Here is a 15833-nt window from a genome sequence, read left to right as displayed (position 1 = left end):
AAATTGATGAAAAAATAGAGATGTCTCTTAAATGTAAGCTTAGTTTGTCCAAAAATCCATCACAGAGACATCCAAAATTCATCTGACGGGCAACATGTTACTTAATCTACTCCAATCATCGCCACTTTAAATCATAATTTATGAAAGTCTTATTTATGCTAAAAAATAAAACATTCGTGAATTATCCTTTTAAATCTCAACGCACATATTCGCACTGTATAACCATGCACCAACATCTACTTTATTATCAATCACATCTTTCTATTCACGGCTATTCCATCCATTTAATCAAAAAAAAAAAAAAATATTTCTCAAAAGCATATCAACGAGTCACCTAAAACCTCAACTTCGCGCAACTCGTCGCGTCTGCAAGGGAAACTCGTTCAATAGAACAGACTGTGCATTCCAAAACGCGAGAACTCGACGAAGAAACAGTAGTTAACGAGGCACCGATCCCACTTCCGGCTAGTTCTCGAGGAACCTCTTCTTCCCCGGAACCACGGGATCGCATCGCGACTAGTTTTCGCGAATCTGCGCGTGTTCCTCGAATCCTCGCGTCTCGAACACGGAATTCTCGACTTTCGACCGTCTTCAACTTCGCCCTCTTGTAAAGAGCGCGCAGAGTTACGCGAGTCGCTTCCGGTAGCGCGCGCCCGAGAAACAGAGAGAGAAACAGAGAGAGAAAGAGAGACGCGAATAGACACAGTGCACGGCATATAAAACTCGTCTCTCGGTCGAAGACGAAGAGAAGCGTTTTCATCTTCGAGGCTGCTTTTGAGCAAGGTTCGCGGCACGAGGAGCGTGCTCGTCGACGCGTGAAGCGTTTTCGCGCCGGCGAAGACAATAGGTCGCCTCAGAATCAGGCGGAAACGAGCGAGAAAATCGTTTCTGCTGTTCGAGTCTCGCGAAAACCTATCCTTGCCCTTTTCCGATCGATCCGCTAGGCTCGTTGAACGATTGCCAAACGTAGAGAAAAGAGGCGGAAGGAAGAGAAAGAGAGAGAAAGATGAGGAGGAGGAGGATTTCTCGTAATTTGTAGCACCGTCGAACATCCACGAGGTTCCATTAGAATGAGATTTGATTCAACCGTGTCCTAACGTAATTTTGTCCAAGTTAAATCGCTTTTGAAGAGATGGACAATACAAGAGAGAGAGGGAGAGAGAGCGAATCGTCGAGATTGCGTGGATCTCCCTTTTTCACGAAGCGTTCGCCAACGTTTCGGCAGAATTACCAATCCAGTTTCGAGAAAAAGAGTAAAATAATGAGTTTTAACTCTCTTCGTCGGCCGACGGATATACTGCGTTACGAGACGAACCGGTAGAACGCATTTTCGTCAGGCTACGTATTTTCCACGTTCTGGCCACGCTGAAAATCGATAAAAATCGGGCTGTGCAAGTCTCATCCGGAGTATTCGTGGCTGGGTAAACCGCACTGTGAAAGATAATTCACGAACGCGTTAATGGCGAAGCCGCTCTGGTTTGGACGATACCAGCCCCGGAAATAAAAGACCACGTGAAATTGCTCGGTGACCTGATTCGATTCCACTATTTTTTTCGTTTAAACGATTTAATCGTCTGTCTGATTGATTCATCTGCACGTTTGTGCAAAGATGTCTGTGAGATTTTCGCGATAAAAAGATTTCTGGCGTCTACTGTTATCAGATTTTACTCGTCAAATATTATTTTATACGCTGGAATGGTCATTTCGAAACTATAGGAGATTTCTATTCATCTAATTTGTTTAATTGAATACGATATAATAATTCATATAATAGAAGGTTATTTAATTTCTCATTCAAGCAAATTTGTGTTCGAATAAATGGACTCTGTGTGCAGTTCATTTGACACTAATTAAAATTTCATTTGAATAAATAGGATTCTATCACAGTTCTTTCTGGATCGTCGTCTTTCGTTCTTTTTCCTCTTCCTGAATGTTCCTTTTATAGCTTTTTAGGATCAACCTTCTTCTATTCATTCATAATCAGCATTTTCTTCTATTTCTTTGCTCATGCATAAATAACGTCGTTTTCTTGAGCTCTTCCCTTCGAAAACAAGGAAATAGCTTAATTTTTGTAATCTACTTACAATCCACACATTTTTTATCAAACTTCTTATTATACTACATTTCTTCTATATTATCTCTTATCATCAAAAATTTGAAATTTCCAAAAATATCTGCCTTCCTACTTCCTCCTCCATTTACGAAATATCAAAATATATTTAGCAAACCAAATATTTCTTGATCAACCCTTGCGGTTGATTATATGGGACGAATCTTCTAAAGGAGAGTATCGTTTGATTAACTTCTCTTGATCTGGCGTGAGTTTTCTTGACCAAACCGGAAAGTCAGGATGGTGGCGCGAAAACGCGCGGATAGAAGGCAGATTTCGAGATTAATCGGTGAAACTCGGGATAATGGCTCGCTTGTAACGCAATTAAAACTCCGGAGGCTGGCCTCGCGGCCAGTAACTTATAATAGAGAGCGCAAGAACCTTGGTAAACTGCATCCTGTCCTCTTGTTCGATCTTCTCTCTTTCCTTCTCTTCTTGCGTAGCTTACCGCGTCTCGCGGAGATGCAATTTTGTAACTTAAAACGCCGCAGAGTCTGCCGCGAAACTGCTTCGGTCGGAAAGATCAGAAACCGGCGTCGGTGAGATAATTTCGAGGAGGATGCAAATGGGCCCCGGCGAAGAGAGACGCCTTCTGTTTCCCAGCTCTCAGCTTCCGAGTGGAAAAAACGCGCGAGATCGTCGATGAAAGTGTTGGCACAAAGAGCTGTTGTAGCTGTGAAATTGTTTATGAACTCGCGTAGAACAGTCTGACGCGGAATGGTAGAGACTCCTTTCTTAACTTCAACTGCTAATTGCAAAATAAATACTATGTTTTTGGACAATAATAGGAAGATAAAGTCTGTAAGTTTCAGTTCAAACGTGTTGTTAGTGTTGGCATATATAAATATGAATGCCACAGATGAGCAAACGTAAGGAAAGCAATTTTTCAATCCAGTAAGCGTTGAATAAATTTTATGTGATCGAAACTGTGGTTTAGGATAATGTGTTGCGTAATGATTAGGCTGTGGATGTGTATAAATTTATAGGAAATTTAAATCTTCAAAAATGTATAGGACGTATAGTTTGGAATATATTTCGCTTAATGTTGAACAAAATTTTCATTTGTATGTAACTTTTCTATGAATAGTTGTTCTTTGAGTTATACCTTTTCTCATAATATTTAATGCATTGCACTTTTTTTAGTGTAAAATTCATGACTTTCTAAAACTTCCATGAATAACTACCATATCTATATTTCAACATGGCAACGTTCATGTAAATATCTTCCATTTGCATAAATTTTACTATTTTTTGTAACTTCTACCTCTGTTCCAGTTCTACAACTAACACTTCTCATTTTTTCTTCATTATGCTACACATAATTCCTGCCAGAGTTGAAAATCATATTCCCTTACCAAAAAAAACTGTTCCTTCCCATGTCACAAGTACCAAATGTCCAGAAATCGTATCTTGTTTCCATGAAATTCTCTAAGTTGATTCTTTTCTTTACCACAAATATCAAATATCCAAAAATTACAATGTCTTGATTCCATAATTCTCTAAATTACTGCAAAATACAGTAAAATAAAGAATCAATTTCTTTCTTATATCAAGCGCCATATATCCCAACGCACAAATTCCTAAGAAACAACTTGCATAATTCCATAAAATTCCTACGACTCCCCCAAATTCTACCAAAATAAAAGAAAAGAAAAACGACTCGTAGAACCCATACCGGGTAACTCCAAAACGAAGTAACATCTCTACTTTATTATAACCTCTGAGTGCCAATACTTTCGCGTGCAGCGAGCGCAAGCTCGTTCGAGGAACTCGGTTCGCCCCGAAACAGAGGGCCCGTTATAAATAGGCGACGCGTTTCCAAACGAGGACGGACATATGAACGTGACTTAACGCAGGAAAGAGAAGGGTTAAGGAGGCAACAACATGAAGCTAGCTCGCGATATGAAGCGCACCGTGCAATGTCGAGAGCCGTGAATCTATTTTCGAGACACATGGCATTCCTGCTGTGTGCATCGCGAAATTACGATAACGCAATCGTGACTTAAGTGTTGGACAAGTACGGTACCTTCCTGGAAAGATATTCCTCCTTTTCATAGGCATCTTCTCCGTCTCTTGCACGCGGTTGTTAAAGAACTTCGAATTACCGACTTCCTCCAACTTCTTCCAGCGATCAGCACCTCGTCGAAGTACGAAAATTTAAAGTAAGCTCGAAGTCATTTCACGAGACCGGTTAATGGACGCATGAAGTTATTACATTGACCCGTGGAAATTACAATCGTCGTATATATTGCAATCCTTCTCTTTGTCCCGATATATAGCGAATCGGACAGCAGAATGGAAAACGACTTGTAAAAACGAGCAGATTTTCACAAGCGAGCATTAAAATGAACAAAGCCAGTACGAGGAACGCAATTTTGCTGCCGTTAATTTCTGCCGCATAGAAACGTTCCTCGAAAATGAAATTCGTCACCATTCGCCAGCCACCTCCATTTCCATGTAGATATTTTTTTTCTATTCCTCTTATTCGATCCTATCGTCGACCGTTACAATTTTCAATCCTCCCGTCTATTTCGCATCGGATATTTTCCTCTGGCGAGGAAATGGAGTAGAGCTGGTCCTTCGTGCAACGACGTATAATGGTAATAACCGAGCCACGATCCTGTCGATTGCAGCACTCGAGGAAACATTTCTTTTTTCTTTTCTTTTCTTTTTTTTTTTTTTTGCTCTTATAATAAATTTCTTTCTTTGGTTGACATGTCGAATTGATCATCGATAGCGTTTATCGAAATAGCTGTTATTTGTATGGTGAAATACGTGTGCGAGTCGAGTCAGTGGTCGTGAGAAAATTACAAGATGTAGGATACAAGTTAAATTTTGTTTTAGGACATAGGAAATTTTTGACGAATTTATACATGTATTTTCTGATAATACTTAACGAAATGAGTAGAGGCCGGAAATATTAGATTTGAATTTACGGAACTTCTGAAATTTAATCCAAACTTCACCCAGATCTAATCTAGCTGAAACCTAATCCTAACTCAAAGTACAAACTCGACGCTGTGATTCACGGTTTTGTGACTGCATCGGCCTGCATCGAATATGGCAATTTTTGCAACAAAAGTAACTTTCAATTTGAAAGTTTCTTAAACTTAGAAGCTACGTTTTCCGACTCTATTCGCCGAGTGTAGTATCTGAAAATACATACAGGGATCAGTTAAAAGCTTTTGGTGTCTTGAAAATACAACGTTTTGAAATGTAACAGAATACTTCGTTCAATATACTATGGAATTATCCATTATCAATAAGAAGCAATCTTAATTTTCCAATATCTTCTTTATAGAAATCGATACGTTCTGATTTAAAAACTGACGATGTATGTTCATCGATAGCTTCATCCTTGAAATGTGTGACTCAAACGAAACTATAAATGTTACGATGTATTGTCAGCAATTACAAAAGCTTGGAGAAAGATACCATCGATGTTTCAAGGGAATAAAATTAAAAAGGCATAAGTAGAAATTTCTTCAAAGATTTTAGTATAATACTAGTTCGTTTGAAGTATCAGTTAATTAGAGTTTGTCGATCAAATTGCTGTTTCACGTTTCTGTATTTTATTTATCTCCACTGACTCGACTCGTTGACCGCCGTATAAAACTAAAGAGGATGAAACGCAGACCGAGGAGAAAACGAAAAACCATGGATTGAAATGCGTGCACTGTCTTTCGAGCGCCATTTCGTTTCTCTTTGTTCGATCAAATAAAAGGAGGAAGATTTAAAAGGAACGCGTTTCGCGATCAGATCCAGCGTTTTTAAAAGGATTCGCGGTATTCACGTGTAATTGCCGACGAATATATATATATTAAATTGCGATCTGTATACAGCATACACATGTATATGTACAAACGTATATATATATAAATATATATATACATATAAATATTATATGTATATGAAAGATGTCTAGAAGAAAGATAAACATTCTTACGTGCAAGGATTATGTGCTAGCCTAGTGCCTAATATACTATATAATATATATATATATATACATTCGTATTTATAACGAGGGCGAACGTTTTATCGTTTCACCTGTGGAAAACACTTATTGTAAATATGAGTATGGAAATATATATGTGAGTGTTCAAGGAATACAATGCCAAATGAATCAGCCAGCAAAGAAGCCACCATCAAATTGTTTCCGCTTCGCTGTGGAGATTGTTGAGTACACCGTAACCGAAGAGAAAATAAGAGATAAGAGACAAATAGAAAATATTAATGATAGGATGAAAAGAAGAAATTAGGAATATCGTTGGTTCTACGAGATTTAACCCCTTGATGCGACGATTGAATTTTATGTTAAAAATCATCGGCCTTTATTTTACAAAATTAGATTCCAAGATAATTGCGACCAAGTTTTTGTATTTTAGGGAGTAAAGAGGATTACAAATGGACGTTCTTATCAGTATAACAAATTATGAAATCACGTATTATGAAATTTGGTTCAAGGGATGATTGCAATGAACTGTTTGTATCGTAAAGAGGATTAAAAATGAAGGTTCCTGTCGGCACGAGCGTAAGAAAGGAGAACAACAATGAAAATAATCGTAACGAAGTAACGCACTGGAACAGAATAAAAACGTCTAATCGCTAAAGTTCTTATCTGCTCGAAGCGAAAACGTGCTCCTTTAATGAGCTATACCTAAGTACGTGAACTCGTAAATCTTGGAATTCTTATAATTAATTGGAATTTAAATATCTGGTTATCGTATTTTATTCAAAATAATGCATTGTTTATTAAACAAATTCCAAAGCGTCTGATTATTGGCAAAAATTCGCAAAGAACAAAAAAGCACGTGACATCATAGAGGGCTAGATAAAAATTGAAAGGGTACGTTTTCCTATTAATCTTCTACAATAAAATAATGGTATTACTCGACGACCAACCATCCAACAGGAATAAATGTCAGTCCAGTAAGCAGTCGTCAAGAAAATTCGAATTTACACTCGCATGCATAAAGAACAGAACTGGCAAAGAAGATGACAGTGAACACAGCCTGTTCGGAGAACCGATCGATGGATCGGAACCGTTCATACGAACAGTCTATTCATTCATCAATGTCTATCAGAAAACATTAGCAGCATCAAACGAACAGTCTAAAAGACGACGCACCATAAATTGAATCATCCGCTTCGGTGATCAGACCGCGACGACACATAAGCATTAAGGGGTTAAGACCCAGCGATGAGAAAGATAAAGAGAACTCGAGCGAAACGGGCTGATCAATTTGAGATGGTTTCTTTCTCGGCCGTCTCGTTCATTTTCCGCCCACCTGTCTCACCGAAAATTAAGAAACGAAGAGCGAAAGAAAAAATTAAGATTTTTGGGACAAATACGAGCAAAAATGTACACGATGGGATGCGACATGCTTCGAAACAGAACGGTAAATATATTGAAGCACATCAGAAGAGTCGAACGACGGGCGTAATATGTATCATACATCTGCTAAGTATACATATATATCGTAGTAGTCCCTCTCTGTTGACTTTTTGAAGCCAAAAAAGCGAGCGTGTGTGTATGTAAGAAAGAGAGAGAGAGAGAGGGAGGGAGGGAGAGAGAGAGAGAGAGAGCGAGCAAGAGGCACTCAGTGGAAAAAAAAATATTAAAAGAGCTTTATGTGTGTGGAGGTAGCACATTTAGACTAGTGACGCGTAGAAACTAACATCGGGAGAGAAAGGTAGCGAATGAAGCTTTCTTCCCCCTTCCTTGAGCTTTCTCAGCACCCATATCTCTACGTCCGGTCCGACAGAAGGGACTACCGCACCCTTTTGTCGCTCTTCCGTTCCGCTATATTTTCGCGCTTGGTATCACACATGTATCTTTGTGCACCAGCTATTTCATTTAATTATCTAGTTCGTTTTTCTTCTTGATTTTCATATCTATTTCTCTAATTTTTATACATATTTGTTTGTTTCTTTTTTAAAAATTGTTTCTTAATCACGCTTCTTTTTATCGCTTATTCGACAACCGATATCATTCTTTCATTGGTATACACATACACGTATGTACATACGTTGGTTCGCTTTGGTTTGATTTGGTGTGCGTGTGTTTAGTTCTCTTGGTTCCTTACGTGTCTACGCTTTGATGAAAACGGATTTTTGGCACTTCCCCAAAACCCCCCGCCGATCTTCTTTCTTTTCAGGAGACTAAAATTAATCGTTCGCGTAACGTGTTTGGTGATGTGCCTAGGTCTCGAGACGGAAACTCGATCGCGATATCAATTTCGCGGTAGACTCATTCGCTTCTATTGCTTCCAGAAACATGTACTCTCTTCGCGCGAGACACGAAAGTGCTTAAGTGAAATGTAGGGGAGTTTTTGTTTAGATGGAAGCGAAGTTTAGAAGGTTTCTTGTCATGTAGAATGTAGGATTTCTCAGACATGTGGAGTTCGCTGTGGAGCGAGCGATAGATTTATCGCGTATAATTCAATATTTACTAAAATATTGTCTCCATATTTGGAAACTTTCTTTGGGAGAAAATAGCAAAGATGTTAGAATATGATATAAAATAAATGATTCGTGTATATGAATATTTTATAACACGGAATTCTAAAGTAGGATCTCTATATTCTAATTTTTCATATGTAACCTTTATTATCTAAGGATAAAATAAAAGAAAGTAAACCAGCTAACAGGAAGATACAAGAATAATAATAGAAAGGCAGATATATTTGTTAAAAGGACTGTTTAAGAAAGAAAGAATTACTATAAGCATATAGTTTATACTATATCTTAAAACATATGTTGGATTAAAATTTCTACTAGGTTCGTAATATCTTTTATGTGACAAGAAGCTTTTCAAACCTTATTTTGAATGCATAAACTTATAATCGATAGTAAAACAATATACTTTAGACTGGGAACGATTTTCTCTTTATATCATCACCAAACATCGTTGTGAGTAATGCTTCTGCACTAACGGATTGCAAACAAACAAATGTACATTTTCTGTCATGATATTTATCTGATACATGATTCTTATCCTTCAAGGTATAGACACAACTGTGGTTCATCATCAAGGACCTCTGATATCAAGCGCAGCCATAATTGGTATCGTCATCGCGGTACTATTCATTATTATTATCGTGATCGACGTGATCTGCTGTTGCGCGCATAAGACAGGTGAGAATATTTTTTTCGCATATGTTTCACAAACTTATCACGAGTTGCAGTATGAATTTCTTCTAAAATTTAGAAATATTAGATTGCATAAGATTGTAACACGAGCCGAAATAAAATTATAGCGAAATGTTGCAACGTAATAGTCATAACAGTTGCATTTGAAACGGTAATATTGAGCTTGGCAATTTATATCTAAGAAAATTATAGTATATACAATATGAAGTAAAAGTGTAAATGAATTTATTAACAATCGTTTCACACGTGCGCCTAATTTCCCAACATAAACCTATTCACAATTTCGACATAAATTCTAAAACACGTCATAGCATTACATGCATGCGCAGCGCGAATTTATTAGCACTCGCGACCTCCGGAACGTATCTAAAATTGCAAACTGGATTTATATGAAATTACAACGTTAATTTGCTTGATATAGCAGCGCGAATTTATTTGGAATTACCCGCGGCATAAACTTGTTGCAAATTGCAACGCAGATTTATCTAAAAGTGCAACTGTAATTCTACGTGAAATTGCAACGTTAGCTCGCGCTAAGTGATCATATAGAATTATTCGGTTTTGATAAGTAGATTTTATCAAGTTAGAAAAAGTTTAGTATAAAATATAACTGGAAAACTCTTGACAAAAACAGTTCTCGTCAAAGTGTTGGATTTTTTAGATCAGAATGTATTTTCGTAACCAGAAGCTAGGCTTATAACTATACAAAAGTATTTAAAAATTTGTATCATTTTTCAAACATGGACAAGAATCATTTTTGTTACGAGCCCTTTAATTTTAAGGAAAATCTTTTTCACGATCGACATTGATATCTTTCTTTCTTGTTTTTCCCAATGATTTTATGAAATTTTTATTACAGGAATCATATATTACGTGTGTGAACGTTCCCGCCGAAAGCCAGTAGACGAAGAGGACGCGAAACTTGGCAGGTGAGGCTCATTCCAATCGAATTCTTTCGATACGCGTTACACGTATCTACATACTCACGATATTTAGATCGATTTACTTGACTTTCTTATATACATTATATATATATTTTACATTGTGCTTTGGCAAGTCTTTGGCGCTATATTTACCGTGTCATCGAACTTTGCACCCACCATCGAACTTACAAAACCTCCGTGAAACTCTTTCTTTCGCATCACAGAGGTCGAACGAATTTTTGTGACTCGAATGGAGATTCCTGTTGGAGCCGTGACTAACGTGTAAATTAGTTTACGGAACGTGTACGAGTTTCAAGAAAGATTTACCTGAATATTCGTGGAAATAGTACCGGTTTGTTCTAGGGTTGCCGAAGTTTTCAACAACAAAAATTTCGATAGCTCTTATTTGAAAAATTCCATTAAAATAGGTCCGAATATCGGAAAGAAGATTTTTTTATATAATTGTGATATCATTTAGTTATAGATGTTTTATCCTGCTACGATCCTCGAATTTTGATATTTCAATCTTGCTTTGGTTTTTTTCATTTTTCATTAATGGATTCATTTCGTATATAGCCTCCGTTACTAAAATATAGAATACATATTAAAGTAAAATATTGTAAAATTAAGTAATTTAATTCGAACAACTGCAAATCATCAACAACTCGTTGACGATTAAATTAGATTTTCATCTAAATTCGATGAGACAAAAATGCTTATTAAATTTCTTTTATATCAGACATACATTCCTTATACTAGAATATTTTCAATTTATCTTTCATATAGTTTTCTGAGCCTAAATAATTACTTAATTTTGCTAAAAAGTGAGTTTTATTCTGTATTCATTCGTGTGCATTCTAAGTAATGCGATGTCCTTACTGAGATCCATGAATTCGAATTGTCCAGACTTTCTACGATCTCAGTCTTCATTCTTAATAGCATAGCGAGGGTACAAAATAACGGAATAAAAATCTGAACGACCACGAAGAGAAGCCCTTATAGTCCGAACTTAATGGATACTTGACAAATCGAAACCGGGCATCCTTTATAGCGTTCTTATCGAACGTTTGTAGTTGCAACTATATTTATCCCGCAAAAAGGTAGTAGAGTGTCCCGTGGTTAAATCGTCCGGTTAACTCGTTAAAACCTAGCCCGCCATTAGGAGACACTTTGACTCTCGCATCTGTCTCTTTTTTTTTTCTTTACCGGTAGTCTTTACGGTTGGCGGTTTCCATTGCCGTATTGCGACCAAAAAATGGCCAATGTCGCCGGGGTCACGGCCATCCAAGACTCGGGTAGTGGAAAAAATACCATTAAATTGGTCAAACATACTGCCATGTAAGAGAGATACATAAGTGAAAATCAGTAAGAAGCATGGCCTCTCACGAAGGGGCTCCGACACGGCTTTCTACTTCGCATGATGTTTTTTTCGTTTTTTTTTTCTTTGTTTAACACTCTTATATTCTTCCCGTTTTTTATTCTTTATTTTCTTTTTTTTTTTATTCCTCGGCTCCACGATGCTAGTGTACATCTTGGAACGTCAAATACGTAATTCAAGAATGGCATCAATGGAAACGAAACTAACGGTCCGTCGATAAAAGAAATTGAATTTCTAGAATTGCAGCATGAAAGGATCTTGTCTGTTTCCTTTCCTCGTCTCATCCTTCTTTTACATGTAATTTATTTTGCCGCCAACCACTTTCCGAACGAAAGAACACTGTACATTATTCACCATGTTCAGTTCATTTAACGCTTACCTATTTTCTCTGTCTCTGTCACTCTTTATGCGCGCTGCATAAACTATCGCCATTATTCGCCCGTGCTTTGGCTATGCTGCATGAGATATCAACACTCTGAAGTGATATTAATTGCCCGTTAACTACGTAGCATACTCACCACTATTCACTCTAATTTACCCTGTTCTATTCAACCGTGGATTTGAGAAAGTAGGTAATTCAATTTCATTGCCTCGTGGAAAACGTTACCGTGGAGACAGGAATATTTTTCAGTCGTAAATATCGCACACTGTTATGTACTACGAAATGTACAAATAATTTAATGACATTTCAATTCACTTACCTTTTTCGTGAATGTTCTCCATCATGCAAACTTTAGTTATATTTATTCTTGATGTTGTACGTTGTTATTTCATCGTATATCATATAACACGCGACGAAGAACGAAGATACGATACTTCAATTGCAAATACACAATACTAACGAGTGATGGCATGCATTATGCGTATTATTCGATGTTGCACCACGCGCCGCATCTCGACATGCTCTCTTTTATGCCCAGTACTAGAAATTAACCGTATAACAACCAGCTGATAAATAGTCTTCCATTAATAACCCCACTTTTTCTATTGAAACATTTTAGAGACGAGAAGGAACCACTGAAGGAAGAGAAGAAAATCACACCGATCATCGACTCGGGTCTTCGCCGGGAGACATCTATCACGTTTGACGGCAAAAGATCCGTCTCAAAAACTGGTTTCGTCGGCAAGGATTCAGCGGTCTAGATATTCTTCCGGCGTACTAGATTGTAAATCAACCATGGAAACACCATTTCTGGCCGAAGTGTTCTCGAACGATACGAAAAACAACAGATAAGCCCGTACATCCCGAAACGTACACGTAGGAAACAGAGTTTCGCGGTTGCTAAGAATCTTCTCCTTTGACGAATTCGAATTTCAAAACGATTCGCGACTCTACTCGGGATTTGCGCGGGAACGTGGAGCAACGAGACGTGTTCAGAATGACCGAACACCTCGGTTTCCGTTTCTTAGATGAGACACGACGCGCCATCTCACCGCGATCAAATAATACAAAATCGTATTCGTCTGCTTCATTCGCGGAATTTTCAATGATCGATGCGATAAATTCGCTCGTACATTCTCGCCCGCCCTTCCTTCTGGAAGGTAGGATAAAAAGATTGTAGCATTTATTCGTAAGTCTGCACGTTACCGATTTTTCTCGATACAAAATTCATCTACATGATTTTTCATCAGTCGCGATAGTTCTGTGTGTATAAGAAAAATATATCTCACTTTCTCCCCTTCCTCGCCAATGTAGTCACCAAAGCGTATGAAAAATAATTGTAATCTACGATCTATGGTAAAGTACGAAACGTATTATAATCCAAGATCATATTGGGGAAAAGAGGAAATTATCGATATAATGTAACTTAGCGAATACTGCAAGAAGGAGGAGGTAGATAGATCGCTTAAACGAGAAGAAAGCATGTACAAAATTAATCGCGAAATTGGTAGAAGTTGGTCGATAATTAGTGATCATTGCTTCGAGGCACCCTCTAGATACTCGCAGTCTAGTACGCTGGGTAGTACTGTGTTATCGTGTGCACAGCACGAAACTAAAAAAGAAGGAACGGTTTACCTATTCTATATCGTTTCTTCTACGTTAATAGAAGGAACATGGTGTAACAATTATTATAGAAATAAGAAACTGAAGTTTTAAGAAGTTTTGCGAACGAAGTAGAAACGGACGGAATAGGTTACGTCTCTCTCTCTCTCTCTCTCTTAGTCTCAACGAGGTTCAGTATTCTATAAGAACCTCTGGTCTGTGTATATATACTTTTAAAATTTATCATATTTCCTCGACATGTTCCATTCATGTATGTTTTTCGACTAGAAGTCGTATTATATGTTCCAGATTCACAAATACAGATATGCTGCATCTTATTCGGCACGATTCTAAACGACGAATTATCAATTTCGTGGTTATATGACTTGATTTCAAAGACTGATTCCTTTAAGCGCGTAACCTTATGAAAACGAATCGTACCGATTATTAGTGACGATCAAATAATTCAGGCTAATAAACGGTTTAAAATTTTGTTTCGTCGTTTACGTATCTTTTGACAAGATTTACCGCCACGTGTTTCCTCTAGCCATGAACAAACTTTTACAAAAATATTTCTGCCGCTCGACTTTTGAGTATGGTTATATGTATTCTTGCCGTGACAACCAACATGACTGATGTATTGGTTAGGAGCCGTACGTTTATTCGGTTAATTAATACGTAGTTATGTTTTTTACTTCAAAGTGAACATCATTTGCGTGAAATATTGTTTCCTTTATTCGCGTCCTAATTTATCGTGATAGTTTTTGTCATTTATATCTCACAATGTAAAGATTACATCGTCGAGGCATCGCGTGCAAGAGCAGCCTTAGTGTCTCTGTCATTTTTACATCCTTTTTTTCGTTATTAGTATTTTATGTATCCTATGTAGTTACCCTGTATGTAAGAAAGTAATCTAACCGAGAACTGGTTAGCTTCCGCGATGAAATTGTAATCGATAAGATTGTGTATCATCACGATCGGATTATTGATACAGTTAGAGAACAGTATACTTAAAAAGCTGTAAAATACGAAAATTAAAAGAAATGTTACCGAAAGAAGTCGTATTCGATATGTCGACCGCGATGGCATTTTAATAAGTCCCAAATATATCTTTCGACAATTAAGTCTCTCTACTGTGTATGTATAGTGTAATCGAAGCAGCGATATCTTCGATTCGGCTAAGTAAACTTTTCTCCTTTTGAGCACTAAATTAATACTTGACATTTGTAACAGGGATTCGAATCTTTTTGTTTCAGAAAAAAGAACAATCGAAAGCTGCCATATACATTATATATTATTATATTCGATAATATTAAAATAATGCCGATTTTTTCCTAATGTGTAAGATGGCTTTTCAAGAAAACGCAGTTAAAATGTGATAAGTTTTTGTAAATGCTTGTAAACGTTTTTCCTAATCTTTAAGAAAATATTGGAAATAAGTTTAGGAGGGTTCGCTAAGTTTAGAATGTTGTATGTGAAGTTGGAAGGTGTGTTCGCAAAGAAAAAGAAGAAAAAGTAAACTGAAAAAAATAATCGATGTGTGTATATTTATTTAAGATAATTGTACCTCTACCTAAAGAAAAAGAAATTAAAAGGTCATCGTTCCCTTACCTGCGAACACACTTTCTGCAGGGTAGCTTTTTTACGTACCGTAAACAGAGTTTTGCCAAATATATAGTACTTATTAGCTTATAAGTCAACGAGTACACATTATAGGTACACAAGGAATATATATTACATCGGAAAAAAGAAGGAGAAAAAAAATAGTGGATTGTTCATTGTAATTGTCACGCAGTATTTTCGAGCCTTCATCGAGTCAAGAATCGATGATTCGATGAGGAGGAAAAGACACGTTTATCTAGCTATTTTATATTCGTTGCCAAAATCCGTAACCCAAGTAGCTTCCCACAAAAAGTATTACTGCGCATCTTCCATTTTAAAGAATATTATTACGAAACATTATTAAAATTCGTAGGTTAAGGCATATTTTTTATGTATGCTTTTTCTGTACGCGTCAAGGAAACGTACTCGACTAATAAAGGATAAAGAACATTTTCAAGGTCAAATGATTCACGTCTACATTAGCATTTCATTTTTTTACACGAAAAATTTTATTCATCTATATACCATTTCTTCAACAATATAAAAAATTATCGATTCGTAAAATAAAGCGATGCTTAACAATAGTATGTAACCCAGGCCATTATGTTATCATGCATACTATCGATAAGCATATTCTATGTAGAATGTAGGATATATAAAATGCAATAGTGTCATATGTACATT

At 37.0% G+C, this 15833-nt stretch overlaps 1 protein-coding gene across 5 annotated transcripts in view; it reads left to right on the top strand.

Moving 5' to 3' along the window:
• Positions 1 to 15613, top strand: part of LOC117233646 (fasciclin-2) — a 171146-nt gene extending 155533 nt beyond the window's left edge. For 3 of the 5 annotated variants that reach the window (XM_033494138.1, XM_033494137.1, XM_033494136.1), the window contains 4 exons: positions 9116 to 9247; positions 10122 to 10191; positions 11398 to 11523; positions 12565 to 12706. In XM_033494138.1, the coding sequence (XP_033350029.1) occupies positions 9116 to 9247; positions 10122 to 10191; positions 11398 to 11523; positions 12565 to 12706 (470 nt within the window). Of the gene's footprint in view, positions 1 to 9115; positions 9248 to 10121; positions 10192 to 11397; positions 11524 to 12564 lie in introns of all 5 variants that reach the window. The other 2 variants (XM_033494135.1, XM_033494140.1) reach the window with 2 other exon arrangements.
• The last annotated feature ends 220 nt before the right edge of the window (positions 15614 to 15833 follow it).

The sequence above is a fragment of the Bombus vosnesenskii genome, unplaced genomic scaffold, assembly GCF_011952255.1.
Source record: "Bombus vosnesenskii isolate JDL3184/JDL3185 unplaced genomic scaffold, Bvos_JDL3184-5_v1.1 scf7180000013298, whole genome shotgun sequence".
NCBI lineage: Eukaryota > Metazoa > Arthropoda > Insecta > Hymenoptera > Apidae > Bombus > Bombus vosnesenskii.
The sequence above is the reverse complement of the archived record's forward strand: the minus strand, read 5'-3'. Positions and strand labels throughout refer to the sequence as shown.